Raw genomic sequence first — 22732 nt, 5'->3', positions numbered from 1 at the left:
ATATGTACATTTCAAATGAATATAAAAAAGTTTGGGTAAAATGGAGAGGAAAAAAACCTTCCGAGACCGGGTTTTGAACCGGGTACCTCTCGGTAAAAAACAAACGCAGCTAGTCAATTGAGCTATTCAGCACACCACGCTTACTCTTGCCGTTTTAATAACTATATACTGCAAACCGTCTCCTCAGCAGTTAGTGTGGTTCGCTTTTTCACAGAATGTGTATGACGTGAAACCAAAGTAGCTGTTGCGGTGACTGATATTTCGTTCATAATTCCCTCCCAGAATTCCAAAGTATTTACCATTGTTTACAAACTGGTATACCTGTAAAACCGCTGTGATTCATGATTTCTCGGAAATACATCGACTTGGAGCGTCAAATTTCAGGATAGTAATGAGAAAAATAGTATCTATTATGTGATACCAAAACCTCATCAACAATGAAAAAAATCGGAGGATGATGCGGTCGATCGGGTTACGGACCTTTAATATATACACTAATATTGTTTTCTGCTATACACATGACATTCAAAATTATTTTTTAAACTAGCCTTTTATCCCATGCCAAGTTTTATATTTTCCTAGTCTTGGCAGATTTATATAATTTTTATAAAATACTGTATACGCTGAAATTTTTCGTGGTGGTTTTATTTTCGCGAATTTTGTGGATTAATATATGTGCCCGCGAAAATAATAACCCGCAAATATGTTGAAATGAAGAAATTTCTCAAACCGCGAAAATATCTGTAGGCGAAAATATTGGCGTATACAGTACTCCATAAATTAGTTGATTATAATTCATGCTGGTTTTGAGATAGGAATAAACATTTAAAACACTTGTTCTGTAATTCTGTATACTTACCACTTTCCCTGCATAATGCAATCATAGAACATATTTTTATGTGTAATTCTGGGGATAAACATTTGTACAGACAGGATCACCAGCAGTGTGTTGATGGCTTCTAAGTGTACTACATAGTTGAAGTTTCTGAAATCAAATGCAACCAAAGATTATACAAGAATCATATGAGCTAATTTTAATGCCAAAGTTCTAGCTAACTATTTCATTTCATACTCTTTTAAGGTAATTTTCAAATACATTGATTTACCAAAAGCAGCAGACATGTTGATACACTGTTTTAAAAAGACACAATGATGACCTTTACAGTATTTCGCAAAAACCTTTCACACTGACTGACCGCTTGTCCTGATCAGCCCATAAAAAGAACTGGGCCACGCCTGCACCATGCGGTGCTTCATAGCTTGTACAGCGAACAAGGTGCCTATGTGATGATGTCATCATTCAATTAGCCAATCAGAACCCAACTGTAAACAGCGCCAAATTGGGCAGTGCGAAGGGTCTTTACAAAATACTGTAGTATTCAAAAGTAAACTCAACCAAAGATCATGTTAACAACATGGGCCATGCTGATTTTGTTATTTTGAACATATAAACATTTTATTGGAGACCTGCTACCACAGAATGAGCTCAAAGTTGCAAGCTGGTAGTTTTGAGACATCCTGGCTGCTGAGTTGATGTTCTTTGTTTGCTGTGCTCCTGTACAAGCCATTAGTATGTCCTTCGTGATTGGCCCATTATGCCCCCATTCACAAAGGACTACAGATATACTATTCGCTCGAACAGGTGCATGCGAAACCAAGAACACAACGCAGCAGCCAGGAGGTCTCGAAACTACCAACTTGCGACTTGACGCTCATTTCATGGTAGCAGGTCACATTTGTTCCTGCTGGGAATTATTGTAAAGGAATTGTTCCACCCAAGCTTGGTGACTAATGACAACAAATGAAAGAAACAAAATTGAAGAAAACATTGAAGAGGGGGGAAACCACTTCTCACAAATGATATAAACAATTTTAGCTTCAACCATTTAGTCTAAAATAAGGAAACTCATAATGCAATCTCATCAGCCACACAGGCTCTCTAAATGTCATTTTGTTTGATATTGATGAAACATCCAAAAGTGTTACAATACAATGTATATTGCTACGTCACATATAAACAGAAGAAACCATTAACACCAATATCATAGACATACTTTATTCTGATTCTGGATACTTTTGAATTACCATATGACAGGCCTTGGATTTTAATTTTTTGAGGCACAAAGACAAAGAAGGCACCAAGATCAACAAGTGGATGAAGAATGCCTTGAAGTTGACAAAGATCTGGGGGCACCAAGGCCAAAACTTTAAAAGAGCAGGCAATGGCCTCGGTGGCCTCCCTGAAATTGTTTGATTGATGTATCCCGTCCGACCCTAAAAATAGGCCAGACCCTAGACTTTTTTAGGCCTTAGCCCATGACAGAAATACTTACAACACAGGTACTTCTACCAGCAATTGCACAAGACCATGCAAGAACTGTTGGAGTAATGGCTCTCCTCCTGCAGCTCCACTGATACCACCCTCCATACTGTCTTCATCTAAAGATAACTGCTGTGGTTGCTGTGTAACAGAGAGATGTTGGATGATGCGACCCTCCGAGAGATACTCCAGGAAGTACTTGATAGCACATCGAATGATGAACAGGGCATTGTAGGTCTGCCATGTGTGCACATGACTGTAGGTAGGTATGAGAAAATATATAATAAACAAAAAATGTATTATTTAAGCAAACTGTATTCCTCTACGCATACAGTAGAGAGAATGAAATGCGGAAAGAGTTGCATGTCAGGTATAAATGGGTCATTAGTAGTTTCCTATGCCAGAATATTGTGATTCACTCACAAACACAAACTATAATTTACCAATGCCAAGTTAATGTGAAATGATTCCTGAAATGTTTCAATGCATTTTAAGATAATGAAGAAAAACAAAGTTTTCACATCTTTGTTAACATATCTTCAATCTGTCTAACAATTCCATATCAATCCACAATGTTACAATTCTTCACAACTTCTATATCAAAATGGTAGCGATTGCAGAACACAATACAAACCAACAGCTTGCAATGTTTATCCTGTACATTAAACAGTGATTTCATAAGCCAGGTCACTTGACACATTATAATTCTAGTTTCTTTTTAAGCTACTTACTCTTCTGATTGAGCTGATTTCTTGAGTTCTCCGACTCTGACTAGGAATATGCGTATCAATGTGCACAAGTTACCAGACTGAAGATTATTGGATGCTGTAAGGATAAAGAGATAATAATACAAACATTTAGCAATAAAGAATATTAAACTATTACATGTAGGCCTAAGTACTCAAAGTGGAAATTAGCTCACCTGAGAGCTTTCGGAATGTAACACTATTCTTTGCTCACTTGGTAGATGGACTGGTGAGAGATGCTTGTTACTGGTCAGAGACCATTGAACCGTGACGTAAGTCATATGACATGCTCTGACACAGTAAAGGGTTGTCACCTCCAGAAAGTTTGTGGCGGCCCTAGTCTTTGTTCAAATCACTTTTGCTTGTCCTGATGTAAATGGATTCTTTCACGACCCTTCAGGAACCAATCCAATTAAGCAATAATGTTAGGGAAGGAGTTGTTGCTCAGAAAATGTTTGAAATGAGTGTGGGCATGGCTATTAAAAGTAGGTGGCTCAAATGTTGCTCAAAAGGGCTCATATTGAAATTCCCTTACACAGGAAGGTGTGCGCCATCCTGCAGCTTTCCTGTGCTAGCCGCCTTTTGTTAAAATCCTGGGCAGGGTGTATCACTGATGGAAAAATAATCCATCCGTTTTATGACCGAGCTTTCCTGAGGCGCGCGCTTAGCGAGGGGAATCCTGCCTTCTTTCTGTGTGAAAACGTGGTAGGGTATTTCAATATGAGCCCTTAGGAGTTAGTCATAGAGTGGAGAAGCATACAAGCTTTAATTTGAACTGTTGAATTAAGTGGGAATGGGTTATAAGTCTGAAGTCAAGTAATCGGATATCAAAGAACTTTCCCTCAAAATACTTAATTTAGAAACCATTTTTAAGGAAGCTTCCTACTTGGTTGGATTAAACCACTAAAATACAATGAAACTCACCAAATGTCTTGCATAAGGATGTGATGGCTTCCTCCAGCAGTCTTGCATCTGAGCTGTTCTTAGAAATACTGAATGAGAATGATAGCATCTGATTCCAGAATGGGTCCTCTTCAGGTATGGGGTTTTTACCCACTAATTTTTGCAGGTACTCATTGCTACTCAACTCCGCTATACTACTGCTACTGTTGGCTCCCATACTTGGGCTCTGTAGTGAGGTGCACTCTTGTTTAAGAGTGAAACCTGTAGAAGTGTGATGTGAATTTTGTAATGAACAAAATTCCCTTGGTTGACTCTATCTGGAAAATTAGTATAGAAAGTGAGGAAATTGTGTTACTTAAAAAATGGTTTTTACTGAGTGGCGCTGTTTCAGAGTCTTAGCCAGGAATCAGAAACCACCCGTCCAAGCAGACACCAAAATTTGACCCTCAAATATAAAACAACTTGTCCCATGGAAGGGTCACTGGGGTCAAATATGTCCTGATTTGGCCTTTACATGTCACTCTGAATTAGTCTCAAGTTCATATAACCTTAAAATCATCTGTTTTAAACCTATAACATCTGTAAAATCCATTAAATCCACCCGTCTAAAATTAGATTAACCCGTCTTAAAGACGGGTGGACGCATGGCTGGCTCATTTGCATAAAATGTTTGTGATACCCATCACACATTTTTTTAAGTTCGTTACCGTCCCTCTAGTTGGAAGAAAATTAGATACCGGTAAATTATTTTTGAAGATACATGTAGCATCTAGTTATTTTGAACGGAAATGTTCTAGAATGTATTTAAGGGGGTACTACACCCCTGGCCAATTTTGTGCCTATTTTTACATTTTTCTCAAAAATAATAGTGCATTGGTGAGAAGTAAGATGTATATTATAGGGGCAAGGACTACAACTACTGCACTGAAAATTCAGCAACTCAAGACAAGTAGTTATTGATTTATTGATCAAATATTGTTTTCCCTCATTTTTGACTGTAACTCCACAACTGTTGTCTGTGCAGAAATAAAATTTACAGTGCAATAGTTGTACTCCTTGCCTCTATAATATACATATCTTACTGTCACCAATGCGCTTATAATTTTTGAGAAAAATGCAAAAATAGGCACAAAATTGGGCAGGTGTAGTACCTCTATAAAGCTTATGGGTAATAAAACTGAGAGCACAAAATTGCATTTTGAATTTTAATTTTTTGAAATTTGCGCTATAGCCAGTGCTCGAAATACCACATGCATACATGCACAGATGCATGTTACTCTGTGCATGTAGAATTTTGCCTGTGCATGTATAATTTTGTGAAAATCAGCCAAATTTTAGGAAAAATCAGAGTTGTGAATGTAAGTTCGACCCCTGGATTCGACCCCTGGATATAGCACACATTTTATGGCAAATGATTAAAAATTGATATTTTTGAAATTTAACAGCAATGATATGCACTTGAACGTCTTGAAGTGTATATAGCTGGGATGAAAAGCCGTCCATCATATGAAAATTCTGGCATTTTGTATTTTTTCCCCAAAACACCCAAAAAATGTTGGTCTTTGAGGAAAAAAATCTCTATCTTTAATATGAAAGGTCAAAATTTTCAATTGATAGTCAGCTTTTCATTTCCAGCTATGTACATTTTGTGAGTATTTTGTGATCCTAGCATCTTCTTTTTCTGACATTTTTCAGCAGATATCCACAAAAAAAGCTTAATTCCCAAAATTGCAGTTGATTCCGATTTTGCGTTTGAGGGTTGATTAATATGTGCATTACACTACTCCATAGACAATGTGTTGTAATTTCGTTCTCTGAACGTAATTCAAATTCCAAGATATTTTCAAATTCATCTGCAAGAAATTTTTTGCACATAAACAATGTAGCCAGAGGTTTAAAAATATCAATTTTTTTTGAGAAAAGTGAGGGGATGATGCTGTGAATCTTGAAATGCTCTTAAAATATATTTAGCTCATGAAGCGTTTCTAGATGATGTGTAAGACCTTTTTAGCCTACGTCTCGTATCCTACTATCGGATCATTGAAACAAGAAAACCTCATCACGAATGCACTCACCTTTCTACACCACCAGTTGAAATAAAACTCAAAACTTCCCGTGTTATTCCTCAAAACAACATGTAACTTCATTAATAAAAAATTGAAATCCTAGTATATGACCCATTATCAAAAATTTTTCTCACAAGCAGAACGCACATGTCAAAATGGCGGCTCTAACGAGGCTTCCGATTGGCTGATACCATGCTGATACGTCATCGCATGTGTATAAAATTAGTCTTAGGCCAGACTGTATATGTGGCTATCACAGGTTTGTTATTAGGATCAATCTGGTTGTGTAGGAGACTATCATCGTGATGCCCACGTTGGTGCCCAGTTGAAACCATTGGAGTACGGAAGAAATATTCATTAACGGGACTGGAGTAATGTGGCCATTTCTATGTTTGTACCGGGCAAGTACCGGGCATTTTTCGACACGGAGATTGCTACAAATTCATCCAAAGGTAAGCAAAGGGTTGGGGATCGCATTTTTAACTTTGACTAAACTGTTTCGGAGTTAATGGTCGCTAAAAGTAGACCATTTTGGGGGCTGTATTTGGTGTACATGTCACGTTTTGAACAGAGTAAAAAACGACCATTACTTTATAGCTGCGGAAGAGACTCGCTTCACCACGCAGCAATACTTCGTATTGCATGCTTGAGCCACACATACAGTCAATGAATTTTGAAAAAAGCAGGTGTGCTATAAATCGCACTCCTGGAAATAGTCAGGCGAGCTACAGGTGTGCTGTTAATTGCACTCGGTAAGGATTTTAGGTGTGCTATCATTTGCACTCGGTAAGAAGTTTAGGTGGGCTGTTTGAATTATTGCACTTGATATTCAGATAAGAAGCATTGGTGTTGAATGTGGGACTACAATGTTTAGGTGGGCAATCAAACATCTTACCAAGTTAAAATTATGCAAATTTCCTAGCACTGCCCCACGCATGACATCACGTGCACAGAACTGACGAATCGTGTGCGTAGGATCGGTGAAATTTTTGTAAAATTTGGTAAGAAACACCTCGTGCATATTGTCTGTCTCCGTTGAAAAACTGGATCCTCCGCAGTAAAATCCACCACGACCACTTGAAATAAGCTTCCAGCAAAGTCAGAAAAAATATACCATGTCCAACAAAAAATTATAACCAAAATTACAGATGAAATTTGAGTATCTTCAGTCATCGAAATTTTTGCTCGTTTGACGCCAGAAAAGTCAATTTTCAGACGGCAATATTTTCCGAACGGAACCATTGATTTTCATTCCATCTTTGCCAGGACCCCGCAGCCATCTTGAATATGCATATGTCTGAGCCCAGTAAGGTCAAAAATTCATTCATAAAACCATGTCGGGTTAATTGCAATGATTCTGATCGGCCGAATAAGACCACATGTTTGTGACGTGTTGGGTTCATGAATATTTAATGAGCAGCGCGCTCCTGTCTGACACGGTAAAAAAGATAACGGGGATCACCAAAAGTCCGATGCTATGCACTTTGCATGCTTAGTGGTGCCTGGCGTGCTATCTGGCTCCTTTTTTTTCTAACTTCGTACAGCGTGAATGGGGGTAGTTCGATTCGTGGGATGGGCTTACTCAAACAACTCAAACACCAAACTTTCGACACGAATATCGTCCCGTCTGCCTCGGTTTTTTTCAAACCCCATTAGGGGAGATTGGGGTTAGTTGGAACACTGGGTAAGTTGAAACATTGTATTTTTTTCTGACACAAAAAATTAATTTGGTAAAATACTGGCACCTAGTAATAGGTATTAGTAAGGGTCATCCACCAAATTAGCAACAGCACTGATGCCCCACCAGTGTTGGCTTGGGAAAGGAATATCTGTTTTTGACTTGCTGACTAATTTTATACCCCTCAGAAAAGATGCGTTATCTCCATGTTGTTTGAAGATTCAGGGGATTATTTTTTGAGTATCATAAGCACTAGCAGTAAGTCCCAGAATAATGTTAAATAAAAGTTTTATTGTATTTCTTATTTTGTGTAATGAACTTTGAAATGTAAAAATAGGCATCGGGGTTAGTTGAAACTTTTGAGGTGGGGTTAGTTGAAACGTGAAAATCGCATAGAAAAATATGGTTAAAAATTTGACTTTTTAAAATTTGTAACATGTTTACCATTTCTTCAATATTGCTTTAATATGGTTAAAAGCAATAATACAAGCAAAAAGTGCACACAGAAAGTACATTTTATAATATTTTAGGCTTCTCATATTTTTGTCCATGGTGACACTCGTCACCTTGTGTCCAAAGTATTGACCCACGCTCCCACATATTTATTTATTCATTTTTTCACACTGATTGTATGTTAAAGGGTGCCTTCAAGGGAAGTATAACCCTAACAACACAATAATAATTATTTTGAAATTTTTACAAGCCATGTTTCAACTAACCTCACCTATGTTTCAACTTACCCCAGGGGTGGGGTTAGTTGAAACACGTTTTTTCAAATTTTCAAATTGGATTATATGAATAATCATAAGCAGGTCCAATAAAATTTAAGGCTGTATTTGTAGCATGTATGTATATGTTTATACTGATATGGTTAGTGTTTCTTGAAAGTAATCGGTTTGCGTTAAAAAGACGATTTTGTGAAAAATGTTTCAACTAACCCCAATCTCCCCTACATCATTAAGCTTGTAGGTTTTCCATGTCTTTTATACTGGACCCATTTGTTCTTTTTGTCCGCCATGAATCCATGATGAGTAGTATAACTGATATTTCTATCGGCAAACCTCGGTACAATTTTATCATAGCGCTACACTCACCGCTGACAGATCGCACGTGTGTAGGTCATGTCAAAATATTAAATCAGCCTTGTTCAGCTTCTAAATAAAATTATACAGTTCAGTTGAATGCATAAACATTACCTCATTTACTACGGTGGGCAATGGCATGTCACGGCTTTGTTGTGACATGAACAGCACGATTATGTTATCATATTTCGCAGTAGCGTGACCTCACAAGAAAGGTCAGCTAATTTACATATTAAATTGTCGAAAACGGTCAATCAGCGAGTAGAAAAGATATTGTTTGGGTCGTCACTTTTGTAAAGGCCATGACATCGATTTATTTTATGCAAATCACTTTCGGGAACCGCTGCAACTTTGGAAACTCCTTCAGGTGACAAGGTGCGCTATAAATCGCACTCGGTAAAGTGATTTAAGGTGGGCTCTATGCGCGCGCCTTAAAATGCATTGAGTAATGACTGCACATAAAATAATGGCGTATTAATTCCAATTTCAAGCATAGGAGTTTAGGCAAGAAGTAAAAGCTGTGTAAAATATTATGACAAACATGCAACTATTTAAGCTGAGCCTTGTATTTTTTAGTGCAAACTCTAATTGAAATCATGCAATTGCGCTGCACTAGTTTTTTGCATACACTTTATCCCATACCGTTGTACTACAGTATGGGTTCCCTGTACTACTGGAACAAGACAAATCAAGAAATATTTATAAGATGGACAATGTCAATGGCAATGCCACATACACACACAGCGCTTGTCTGATGAATTCTGCAACTTTGGAAATTTATCGTCACAGACCACACAGAAAATAACATTGAATTTATCCAATTCATAATTACTTATCCCACATAATATGTAACCCAGAGTATTCAGAAAAGTTTCATTTATGTCATAATTCCACACTCACCTAATTTAATCACTCAGCTGGAGGTCAATTTGCCAACAAATTAGATGATTTTTCACTGTTGACGTCGACATAGAACCAATATGGCAACTTTGCTAAATATACACTGGGCAAAGATCCTTTAATTGATTGATTTTAGGGACGAGTCACTATTTATAAGAAGACTTACCGGTATACCCACAAAAAAGTTCCTCCACAAACAAACTCCAGAAAAAGGTGAGAAATTCCAGAAAAATACAGAACTAATTTTTTTGAACCAAAAAAAATATTATCCTGTTTTTCCACATGAAACATAGATAAATCCTAATCCTTTAGGGGGCTGTGCAATGTGTAGGCCTAGGCCTACCCCCGGGGTGGTGAATTCTCAAAGTGGTCTGCCAAAAATTGCTTGCCCCCCCCATGCCAAAAAATCTTTGCCCCCCCTTTCGACTTGCCAAAAAACCTTTGCCCCCCTTTCGATGTGCCAAAAAATCTTTGCCCCCCCTTTAGGCCTACACACTAAGATTTTAAGAAACCCTAATTTATAACCTCAAATTGTCTTAACATATAATGCAAGTGTAGCGAGCAGGAAAATTGCATACTAGTATTTGAACGTGTTCCTATAAATGTTTTCCTACACCTTTTTAGGGCGTATTATAGAAACGATGCCCAAAATATTTGTACCCAAAATCGCTTGCCCCTCCCCCCTTTCGACCTGCCAAAAATCGCTTGACCACCCCCCCCCCCCAAGCGCTTTTTGGCGGGCCTGAGAGGGGGGGCAAGCTGATTTTAACGAGCTATTTGAAATTTTACCCCCGGGGCTCATATTATTGCACAGCCCTTATATAGGCCTTCCCCATTAAACAGGCTAAAATTGTATTGAAATGAACCCACCCGTGGTCATCTTGTGACTCCCTACATTTTGGTCATCAAAATTTTATGACCCCTTATTGTTCTTTCCAAAATGTATGATCCCCCAGTATATTTTGGAGCCCTCCAAAGAAAATACCAGCCTCCACCCCCCCCCCCATAACCGAGACTAATCCGAGACTGGTCCCTAACATAAGTTTCGTCATCAGTAACTCTCCCATTTGCACTTCAATTTTATGTGAAAATAACAACATCCTTTCTAATACCAAGTTCAGTCAGCACCGTACATTATGTTACCAATGATAATATTTCTAAGTCTTCCGTGGATGAGTTTTTCTTACCCATGCTGCCAAATTCTGCAGTCACTTACAGTGTAAACATAGTTGCTGACATTGACATCTTTTTTCGAAGAAATTTCAGGTCATTGTTATGGCATCTGCCAGAGCACTTGGTGGGGCAATCCCAACATCTAGGACAACTTATATAGGCAAAGGTCGTGGCCGTGGGAGGGGTGCAGCTGCTGGAGATGGTAGCCCTCGTCAGCCGGGAAGTCAGGCAGGATCTGCTGGCACTGACCAACGACAACTTTTGGGGGTAATAAACATGATTTGATAAATGAATGTATAATTATGTATGCATGGAAGAAAGATCTAATGCAAATGCCTTTCATGCTTTTTCATAGTCTAAAGTTTGTTCCACTTATAAGGCCAAGTAAAAAATAAAACATGTTTCACGTCCGGGTTTTCGAAAAAAAGGAGGAGGAGGGGGCTTTTTATTTTCTATTTTTTATCACAAAATTGGTGTAAATACCCATACTTAGAGCTGTTTTAGCGTATACAATAATGCCTGGAAAAAGAAGGAGGCCCTTTTTATTTGTTGTTCTGAGAGTTACACCCCTCCAATGATCACAAAACCTTCCTAAAATGTTTCTTGTATCTTAACAAGGCTATAGAAAGCATTCCAACTTCCTAGACATATTTTTGAAAAGTTATAACTGAATTTCAAAAATAAAAATATATTTGAGGAAACCTCAAAAAAGGAAGCGGGAGGGGACGTGAAACATGTTTATTTTTTTATTTTGCCTAATCAATAATGGGTGAAAATTGTTTGGTTTTGTTATTGCACGATGAGTCAATTTTATCATGTCAGTTTATGTTAATTTATTATACATGTAAGTAAGTATTATTCAGATTTCCTTTTACAAATTAACCATCGCGTATACGTGCGCGACGTCAAGCGTGTGCATTGGACCATGTGGAAAATAATACGCGCTGGACGGCTAGCAGTACGCTTGATTGTTAAAGGAAATCTGAATAATACTTTAGTAGGTATGTATGAGAAGCAAACCTTATAGCTAAAATAATAGTTTCTCGATGAGAAAATGAATGTACTGCGTGCACCCAAAGCAAGGAGCATGTGTGGTAGGCGTTGTACGCCGACGCAATTGTCATTGCGTGCCTATTGAGCTCTCATGATCGAGAAACTATTATTTTAGCTATAGTTATTACACATTTGCTAGTCAGCCAAATTCGCCTAGACCTGGTCCCAAACACAATACATATATTTATATACATCGAAATTTAAAAGAACAGCTAGGTCAAGGAAACTTACATAAATATATGTTGTCTATTTATTAATTTATTAAATTTCTTATTTAACCTGGGTGACCAATCAATGCACTGGCACTGTTTGTTCTCCCTTGGTTCCCAGGTCTATACTTCACTTGACCCAAATATATGATTTTTTTTGGTGATCGGACAATCGCACATGGAATTTTAGAGCGATACTGATACATAGAAAAGCTGCTGTCATCATGAGACTAAGATCTAGAAACACGGCCAAAATGCTGTTTTGTTAGCCGAATCTTCCAATTTCAAACAATGAATGACCTCAAAATAGAAGGTGCAAAGTTATTATTGTCATTCATTGCCATCGACCGTCGTATCTAATATTTTGAACAAATCAAAATGGTATGTTATTTTATGCCATATAAAAAAATGGGATAAAATGCTGTTAAATATAAACAGTTTTAAATATTGTTATATCCTACCCTACAAAAAATTGACCAGGCAAACTACATTGTACTTGACATTAGCGCCGACAACAAGAGCTACCAATCACAGAAGCGTGACGGCATTGTGTTAGTGTCTTTGTTGCCATAAGGCTTAGCGTATACATGCACGTGCACGCAGAAGTCATTGTAGCGCGTACACCGTGTTCCATTTTATAATAATGATAATTTTTATGATGTTATTCACAGGTTGCAGGAATTCTTGAGCTGCTTGAAACAGCACCACCATCCACAAATGCAGAGTCCCTAGCAGAACAAGTATTCAAAGAAGCAGAAGCTAGCATCAACACTGGAGATGAGGTCACAAAATTTGCACACTCTTTGTACAAGTGGACTCTCCAGGCTCCAGACCGAGCCAAGAATGCAGCTATTGCTTGCAATGCCGTGGGTCAGCTAGAAAGAGACAATATCAAATTCCGCTCACCCTTTTTGCAGACTTTGAAGAAAGACTATGATAGTAGGAATGAGTGGAAGGATGTGGAAGAGACTAGATGGGTTTCTTTAGCTTGCTTAGTGTGCCAATTCTATAAGGAGTTTAGAGTCGCAGGCAACTACGTTGCTGCTTTGGAATCACCAGCTTTAACTTGTATAGAAATGGTAAGCCTAAATTATTGTGCTAACTACGAAATAGAATTAAAGCACAAAATGTGTACCTGTTAGCTTGAACATTGCGAGGTCTCTCACGGCAAAAGTATCGTAACTTTACTCCAAAATTGTGATTGGGAGAAACACACAATTTCCCATTATCTTTTAAAACTCCATGGAGATAAGATTTTGTGGTGCTGAATGCAAAAGACCCCCTGCAGGGCCAATGCAAACTCAGGAGTTAAAGATGTTATTGCTCTGATTCAGTAAGTACAGCCAGGGCCTTATATCAATTGTGTATTGTGTGAAATTGGAGTTAATTGTTGCGCTGAGCCCTCGACTATTTGATAGTTTTCTTTGAACACTTTACTATTTGTCCCGGAACTACTTGTTGTCCCATATTTGATTTGAATAGTGGTTTGTTTGGATATGGAAAAAATAAGCACCTTTGAAGTTATGGAAGAAAAAAAAGCCCTCTGTTACCCGTTGAAAAATATGTCAAATCATGGAAATATAGACATCTCTTCAAAATTAAGGTGTGGACAAATTTAAGCCTTATACCCACTGTCAAGTAAGGGCATTGTGTACCAGGGGAAGTCCATATGCATGGATTGGGGATAAATCCCCCCCCCTTAATATTTTGATGGGGGAATGGGCCATACATTCGTCCGCCCCCCCCCATGTTGGTGCCTGTATATGGGTTTCTGACCAAATTAACCTCATATTTGGCCATTTTTAAGCCTAAAAAAACAACATTTCACTATACTTCAAGAAAATTTTCCCAACCTCATCGCCCTATGTCAACAAGAAGTCTATGCTGCTGCTCAAGTCAGTGCAATCGCTGATCAATGCCCCATGATAATGAACATTTGATCATTTGGAGTTGTCAGCTAAATTCATAAAATTGCTAATGCTGAGTGACTTTGCATGTACATTGTACAGTATATGTTATATGAAGTGTGACTAATAAATGATATTGATTTTATACAGCTACTTTCAACATCATCTATCAAGTGCCATGTCTATGGAATAGAGCAGGTAAGTTAGCTCAAGTATTTGAAAAAAGAAATTGTTTGAAAAAGATTGATGAAGCCTTTGTAATTATTAAAGCTGATCCCTTGACTTCACCATCTGTAACAAAACCAAGACATAGTGTATTAAAATAGCATTCTTGTTCTTACGCAGTACACAATGTTACATAATCAATATTATTAACCCCTAATGAAAATATTTTTGTTAATAATGGATATTCTTCATCAATCTGTTGGTTTCTTCCCCAAGATTACTAACATAAAATCATGGGATTTCAGGCAATATGAATATGTGTAGAGGTTCATCAGGTGTGTTGATTAAACAGCTATTTAAAGTTCTTTGTCAAGACCAAAGGAAAACCTTAACATTTTTCTTTTAGCCTTTCTTAAAGCAATTGATGTTGTTATTGAATCCGGCTGAGCAGGGTCTTAGTTAGGAATTGAGGTTTGCCCGTCATTTGAATAAAATAGCCTGTCTTAATTTGACCTTAAAAACATTTACCAGACTTCTGCAGCTCATTGGGGGTTCAAATAGTTCAAATATGTATTGCTATAGCTTTGTTTTGCAAATCTGGTCTACTAAAAAGGTCAACAGCCTTTCTCAACATCTACAATTATAATGTAGCATCTGTCAAAGGCATTAATTTTGCCCGTTCCAGGAGCTAATTCCCCGTCTGAAATGACAGGCAGACGGGTGGCTAGCTAAGATACTGCAGCCGAGATTCCCGCTCCAAGCAGATGGATCAATGACAACATCAATAATTGCTTTGAGAAAGCCAGAAGGCTGTCAGCAGAAAATCAAAAGTTTATCCTTTGATCTTGACAAAGAAATTTAAATAGCTAAATATGAATATGTATTTGGACTGTTTACTTAATTAAAGTAAGAGGAAAGTATCTTAAAAACAAATCTTAATTTTGCTGGGGAAATGTATCTTTTTGTTGATGAACAATTTGTGTCAACTATTGAAAGATATGATCTTTACATGTTTGTCTATGGCTTGAATTGAGCACAATTCAGCAAATGTAACAAATTATATTGGGATTATTATTGCGAACAGAAGAATATTATTTTAGCTATTAATCTGTTGTGAAATTCCTTGTAATAGATCAGTAATACATGTATGCATCATCTAAAAACAGTTACTATTTATCAGTACATGTACTTATCACCATTGTTACACTATCAATACTGCCCTCTATAGTTGACTCTGTACTATAGGTTGCCCTCTTGAAAATTATAAATGTCCATTTTAACTGACTAACAACAAGTGTAATTTTGTTTGTTTGTTTGTTTGTTTAAACGGTATCTCCATGTGGAGATACAATTGGGTTCTGATGGGACCAGGCTCAAGCAAAATGCTAAAGCCAGGCTACACTTAGAAATGGAATTGAAGATAAAGAACACGGAAAAGAAGGCCACTCCCAACAAATCATGTGTATAATGTTACAAAGGTGCCGTAGAGGCATGTGGACGGGCATGTGAAACTCATAGTTTCATTGTGTTCTCAATTCTAAAAATATATTTCATATCATTTTTCAGCTGTGTGATCTCGGGCCAATTCTGTACCCCAAGAATTCTGAGAAGATAGATGAGATGATGGATGACCTGCGTAGGAGACTACTAGCTTCTGATACACTTTCCTCCAGTCGTGTACTATTTTTAGAAGCCTTAGAATTTTACGCAGGAGGCTGGGAAATGGATGAAACGGCAGTAGACTATTACACAAATAAAAAAGCTGGCATCTAACCAGGATTGGTCCAAGTACTGCCAAAAGAAGACATTTGTTTTTATAAAACATTGTATATTCTGTTTATATACAAAGAACATGTTATAATACTTGTTTATTTGAGATGTAAAAAGAAACATTTCAATGGGATTTGAGTTCCATTTTATACCAGTGGTATTTTCTGTGGATAACAACCATGGTTAACCTGCAGGTGTGGAATATAAGCTTGAGCCTGGTGCTGTTGTCTTCTAAAACTGATGTCCAACTCTGGGAGAAAGATTTTGCCACCAGCCAGGGGCTGTCATCAGCACCTGAATTGAACTGACCTGAGTTTCCTTATTAATACAATGAATTTACACAAGGCTGTGTAATAGTTTCACCTTTGTACATTTTAGAGACGGACGGCACTCTTGGACATGTAAGACCACTATTCAGACAATCTAATCCACTCAATCAGAAACAAAACAAAAACTGTTATTGCAAAAACAAAAGAAACATAAGAAAATAATAACTTAACACATGTACGTGTATCAACTCAATATACAAGACTCGTACTATCTGAAAGACAAAGTGAGATATTTTGATGATAATGAATTTAAATATCATACATTTCTATTCCATTGAGTGAGTCAGTAAAAAACCTCAAGCTGGAGTTACTGTGTCCTCAAAAATTTGTAGAGTTGGAACAATTCTAAAGCATGTAGAGCTACAAAAATAAAGAATGCTCACTGAAAGAATAAGTTTTTGTGATTGAAATGGTACCTTTTTACTTGGTAAATGATATAATTAGGTGCTTGAAACATGATATAAAAGCCATAATTTTTTTGTTTTATGTACTATATCATTTATAATGAAAGTACTATTCCCTAAGATTTTTTTTCATATTTAAAAAATGTTAATCATGTGTTGTGTGTCCACCAGCCAGTATGGATAAAACTTAAATGTACCCAACTGATAGGAAACAGACTGTCATGCAGACAGGGCTTGTATGCCCAAAGGTATCAAATGCTACACCAAAATCATATGTGACATGATCTGGTCCATGAGATAAAGGCAAAAATATGGAGTAAAAAACAATAAAATACATAAGAAAATACACATCACAAAACCTCATAAGGGCTCATATTGAAATTCCCTTACACAGGAAGGTGTGCGCCATCCTGCAGCTTTCCTGTGCTAGCCTTCGTTTGTTAAAATCCTGGGCAAGGTGTATCACTGATGCATATAATCCATCCTGAGGCACGCGCTTAGTGAGGGGAATCCTGCCTTCTTTCTGTGTGAAAACATGGTAGGGTATTTCAATATGAGTCCTAACTTTAGAACCAAGTATGCTTTGGTGTTTTCAGTATATGATAGCCTAATGTTACTACAAGGTAATAATTATAGTAACTCAATTTTCAAAAATGCCTCTTTTGTCCCCCATGGAGCAGATCGTGTCACATATGATCTTGATTCAAGGTACTAGTATTCGTTGAATCTGAAGCACTGGAAATATGTATATTGTGCTTCTGTAACTCACTTTGTGTTTGCTCTTGTCATTCAACACTTCGAACCTCAGAAGCATGCATGCCTACCATCATGCCATATTGTGCACATGTATGCAAGAGTCAATAGGCATGTTAAGGGTTAATGCACTTGACGGCGGTCACATCGCATAGTGATCTATATGAACAAGTGTTTCACAAACAGAGCTATACAATACTGGTTTTAGATTTAGCCTCAAACTTGCTTTTTGCTCAATTAATTTTCATGGTATTTTCATGAAGAAGACACTTGATTGACTTGCACATTTTAAATTTGGTGAATTCTACATGCCAATCTTTTGAGTAACATTGTGTAACATGGTATTAAAGTTATAGCTCTGTATGTGACAAAATTATGTTCAAATGGTATTAAACTTATAACTCTGTATGTGATGATCGATGTAATGTGACACAGCCTAGGGGAAGCAAAAAAACGCTGAAGTACTCTAATTCTTGGAATGATAAATGTACATGACACAATCAAGCAGGATGAGTCCTCTGTTACTAAACTTAGATCCGAGTTACAAAGGAGATGGAATTACCAGCATATTTTCATATATATCATTGGGAAGAATGTTAAATGAAAGTGATTTTTCATGATGACAAGTGACTCATTTTGCATGATTGGGTCACAGATTAGTCTAGGATTGAAAATGTATTGAATGATGTGAGATAATTGCTAAAATTCACTTCTTGAAGATGACAGTGGTTTCATATCAATATGTGCATACAAGATTAGAAAATGTTTATTATTATTCAAGACAATTTGTTGCAACATTCAATACGCCAATTTGATAATTCAGAAACCGTATATTATAACAGGTGGACATGACCAACTGAATGAACTGAGACTTGTTGGGCATTCCCATGATTTCACTTTTCAGTTACAACATTGGTATTCTAACTTGGCTCAACCAATACTTTGTTTAGTAAGTGCTGTGCAATGTGCAAACACAAGTTCAAAACTTTTTTTTTGAAGTGCTAGTTCTGCACTGTTTATCCATCTGACATTACCCACAATGCACTTTGGTCTGAATTATGGCAATAGCTTATTTAAATTTTCAATTCTGGTACATTCCTGTAGTTTTCATTTGCTGAATTTGCAAATGTAAAATCTTTTCGGTTTGTTTCAAGATATCAAGAGTCAACAATTATATTGGAAGGATTCTTTAAAGATGCCTCTTTCAGTTGATCAAATAAAAGTTGCCTTATAAATTGATAATTTAATTGTTAACAATTGGTACAAATTCCTGTTCTTTTTGCAATTGACATTGCCAAGTTGACTCCAGTATCATATGAAGAAGGAATACATTGACATCATTTCCTAGAATTTCAAATATTTGTACACATTTTAAAACATGAACTCTCAAAGATTGTTTGTGATGACACCAAGTAAATTAATTCAGGCAATTGTATTGAATAGCCAATCTCAATTTGTAGCTGAGACACTATACATGTAGTTTGAACATCACCAAATAGGCAGGAGTGATTGGGCTATTGTTACTACATCTTAAAAAGAAAACCTCTTTGCGCAACAATTGACATATAGTGCATCTCATCTCAATAAGATCTCATATTGAGATTAAAGCCACGTTGGATTTTGCAGTGGCAGATAAGAATCAGTTTTGGTTGTGTATATGCCCCTCAGGAATATGTTTGCGTGTGCAATTCAAATCTGCCACTGCAACATCCAACATGGCGCTACTCTCAACTTAAGATCAGACACTCTAGTTAAGACAACTTGCTTCAATTTGTGCCTATAGAATGCATTAAAAAGACAATGATTGTTTTCAATTTATATAGCTGCGATATCACAATGCAAGCTCACTTTAAGGAACATTTTGATATCAATCTGTGAGTGCTGCCAATTTGGTGATCAACAAAGTATAGTCCCAGGCATTGAATAGTGCAGTGTAGGGATGGCCAAACTTTTTGGAACGATGTCCAATGCTGCCCACCAAGCATTTTCTTACAAAAAATAACAAATATAGAAAACAAAAGTCAGCAATAACACTGCATGCTGTCTGAATTTCACAACATGGTCCTCTGGTCCAGAAAGGTAAGCCACTACTGGTGTAATGTTATGTTTGTATCCTGGGGTTCATGTATAAATTCATTATTTCAATCAATATGATCATGTCCCATCAACTTATGGAAACATAAAGTGTATTGTAATTTTAAGTAAATTGTGGTGCATATATTTCATGTACTAACACTTGAATGCTTATATTATATATAGTTAACCACATTTTTACAAATAAACTTGTCTTTGCTACTTTTCTGTTAACAATGTGGTACATGCTCTTATTATTGTGTTTGCTTCGGAAAAAATCCTTGGGCTTTAAGGACCATACAGACTCTGAATATTCAATGTAGAATATTTGTTCACCAAGTATGGGGGTATTCGTTATTAATGAATGTGTGATGACAGAAAATCAATTATATGTTGTCGAATGTCTGGTGGAAAAATACTGATTTTACATCATCAAACATTCGTTAAAAGTTAAACATTAAAATACTGCAAATAGGGAATAGATTAAAGCCATAATGTGTGATTTAGTAATAGGTGATCTTATAAGAGGGCATCATACAGGATTAGTTAATGGTGCAGGGCTGCCTTGTCCGATCCCTGTTTTTAAATTCTAGATCATTTTAAAACAAATATTGCCATTTGCCAAAATCATAATGATATAGATAAAAATACCAGAATGGTCACCAGCCAAGGATGAGGGTTAGGTGATAAAAATTAAGGTTGTAAGTAAGAAAACAATTGTTGAATTTAGGATTAGAATTAGAGTTCGGATTAGAAAATGGGATCTTCAGGACATCAAGTCCAGATTCACTAAGCTGAACATTACTTGCAATAAAAGTCAGACATACATGTAAGGAAACTATAGAAAAATTATTTAATTTGTGTACATCATGGAACATTCAACTATGCTTGTTACTCCGCGACTAATCATGCTAATATACAAGCGTACAACGCTACTCTATGTGTCCATATTAGCGAGGTTATCTGCGTATAACAGCTTACTACGCACAGCCACGCAAAGAATATGTTCCACGATGTACACAAATTAAATAATTTTCTCTAGTTAGCGTTCGATGATCCTGTCATGATCAATTAATCTCCTCATGAAGGGCCTGTGATTGGTTAGCGCATAAAGGGAGGTTCATACACCTGGTACCTTCATTGGAGAAATGAATCACAGAAAATGGCAGATCATGTTGATACTTTTACAAGGTAAAAAGGAAGTTTCTAGGCGTTGTTAACATGGTTCCGAAGTTTCCTTTTACTAAGACTTAACTTTTGAGATGGTTTGTATTTTTGAAGGAAAAAAACTAACCAATGGTAGGTTTTTTTGTGGCACGCTGTTTTTCGGCTATGTAAATTATGTGAGATCACAAAACACAAATAATAAATTCACATTCACAGAAATGATATGGAATGTATTTTATTCTATTACTGGTACAAGATTTACAAAAGTTTGCAAATATATTAATATACATACAGATGAATACAAAAGGTGTTATAAAGACTACAAATAATGTGATGAAATCCTGGAGGGGGTTCTTTAGTGGAAAAGAGGGTTCAGGGATGTGCGGCATATTCAGGGTGCATTTTCAGCTATTTAGTTTCGACTCAAAGTGCATTTTCAATCATTTTGGTTTTAAATTGATGGCCCTCAATTTCATGAAAATTGGCTTTAAGAAAGGGTTGTTTAATTTCGGGTTTATTTTTTTCGTCAAATTTGGTTTAAAATCAGGTAGTTTTTAGGAGTCCCAGCTACACATTCCACCCAAACCAAAGTTGAGAAGCCCCCACCCCCCATTTAGTGTTCTTTTCCAATTTACAGGGTACATAAGTTGAAATTGAACTTAATACAGGTTCTATCAAAGTACAACACTTTCTAGTTAATGTCAAGCAAATTACCAAGACAGTTGCCAGTATATTTGAACAGAAAGTATGACTTTTTATTTAGCTAATAGCTCTGCCAACATGCTCTCTACATACTCTTACAAACTGGCTCTTCTACGCATCAAAGTACTAGTATACCTACCTCTGTAACTTTGAAAAATAAACACTCCTATCCTAACACATTGAATGGATACAGCCCCTTTAATATAAATATTGTAGAAAAAAAGCAAGGCACATTGTCAGACAAAGAAGATATATTGCACACAAATAGTACAAACTGTATCAAAATGATATTGGTATCTATCAAATTCCAATGGTTATTGAAAAAAAAAAACAATTCTGAATGCAACATTAGATTCAATTTTCTTGACATGAAATATAGATTGTGGTCATTCAGTAGCCATCGACACTCACTCTTGGCTTCCTCAAGAGTGATGTCAGTGCGTGCTCCAGGAGCAAAGTATTCAATTGTGGGTGGCTCAAATAACCCAAATGTTTACACTCGCACTCATGATTAAAGGCAGTGCATTTGTACATGTGCACTGTGACAAAGTACTGACATCACTGTTTTGAGGAAGCTAGCCAAATGGACTAATAGTTCTATGTCAGATACAGGTCTGTATATTCAACAACCATCCAAACCTAGCATGTTTTATTGTACTATCAGAAATCTCACTGGGGGACAAGCAGAATGTTACTTAAATGAGGATGATCATCACTGCATAGCCTCTGCTTGTGGAGAGGACAGTCATGCCAATTGATACTGGAAACCGATAGGATAGGCTCTTATCATTTTGATACATGTTATATTAATCTACATTCTACCAATAATACTATAGCAAGGTGATGTTCTCACACAAATTTTACAAAACAGACCACAGTGTTATCAAGATGTTTATTATAGCATATCAATGATAACAGTTGCACACAACTCCCTCCATCAGTTCATAATAATGACATGATATAAGTTACAAAGTAAATGATCACCATAGTATCATGGGGTCATCAATCCATCACATGTCATTTCACTTCACATATGTTCTGCTTACATTCCAGTTCATCGGGTAACATGCAAGACAATTTACAGGACTAGTTTTTTGTATAATTTATGTGGATGTGGTATGTGAGCGCCTGACATCATTATAATGTCAATTTTATTTGACATAATCAAATGTAGTAAACTTTTACAGCAACAAGTATATGGTACTATAGTCTGAGAGGCAATTCTATGGAAATACACTTGCGGTATAATGAGCCCACACGTTCATGAACCACATTCACTTTACGAAAAACCAATTCTGTCAATTGAAATGTTGCTCCAGAAAATACACTTCC

At 36.7% G+C, this 22732-nt stretch overlaps 2 protein-coding genes across 2 annotated transcripts in view; one reads left to right on the top strand and one right to left on the bottom strand.

Annotated features, from left to right (window-relative positions):
• LOC140154151 (dymeclin-like) overlaps nt 1-9785 on the bottom strand; it is a 69286-nt gene extending 59501 nt beyond the window's left edge. The window contains exons 1-5 of the mRNA XM_072176761.1: nt 9696-9785; nt 3991-4286; nt 3052-3145; nt 2334-2576; nt 860-985 (exon numbers count right to left, since the gene is read on the bottom strand). Of these exons, the coding sequence (XP_072032862.1) occupies nt 860-985; nt 2334-2576; nt 3052-3145; nt 3991-4186 (659 nt within the window). The 5' untranslated portion in view covers nt 4187-4286; nt 9696-9785. The remainder of the gene's footprint in view (nt 1-859; nt 986-2333; nt 2577-3051; nt 3146-3990; nt 4287-9695) is intronic.
• Nucleotides 9786-10791: 1006 nt separating this feature from the next.
• LOC140154140 (MIF4G domain-containing protein A-like) lies at nt 10792-18785 on the top strand. The gene is made up of 4 exons (XM_072176750.1): nt 10792-11135; nt 12802-13209; nt 14188-14235; nt 15769-18785. The coding sequence occupies exons 1-4, from the start codon at nt 10971-10973 to the stop codon at nt 15973-15975; spliced, it is 828 nt and encodes a 275-aa protein (XP_072032851.1). The 5' UTR covers nt 10792-10970; the 3' UTR covers nt 15976-18785.
• Nucleotides 18786-22732: the final 3947 nt, after the last annotated feature.

The sequence above is a fragment of the Amphiura filiformis genome, chromosome 1 (assembly GCF_039555335.1).
Source record: "Amphiura filiformis chromosome 1, Afil_fr2py, whole genome shotgun sequence".
NCBI lineage: Eukaryota > Metazoa > Echinodermata > Ophiuroidea > Amphilepidida > Amphiuridae > Amphiura > Amphiura filiformis.
Note: the sequence above shows the minus strand (reverse complement) of the source record. Positions and strands in the feature narration are given on the sequence as shown.

What these genes read in the sequence shown, in the direction of transcription:
- LOC140154140 (XM_072176750.1), top strand. Translation starts at nt 10,971, where the DNA reads ATGGCATCTGCCAGAGCACTTGGTGGGGCAATCCCAACATCTAGGACA. An exon ending in CTTTAACTTGTATAGAAATG is followed by an intron (nt 13,210 to 14,187) that starts GTAAGCCTAAAT and finishes GATTTTATACAG; the next exon opens with CTACTTTCAACATCATCTAT. An exon ending in ATGTCTATGGAATAGAGCAG is followed by an intron (nt 14,236 to 15,768) that starts GTAAGTTAGCTC and finishes ATCATTTTTCAG; the next exon opens with CTGTGTGATCTCGGGCCAAT.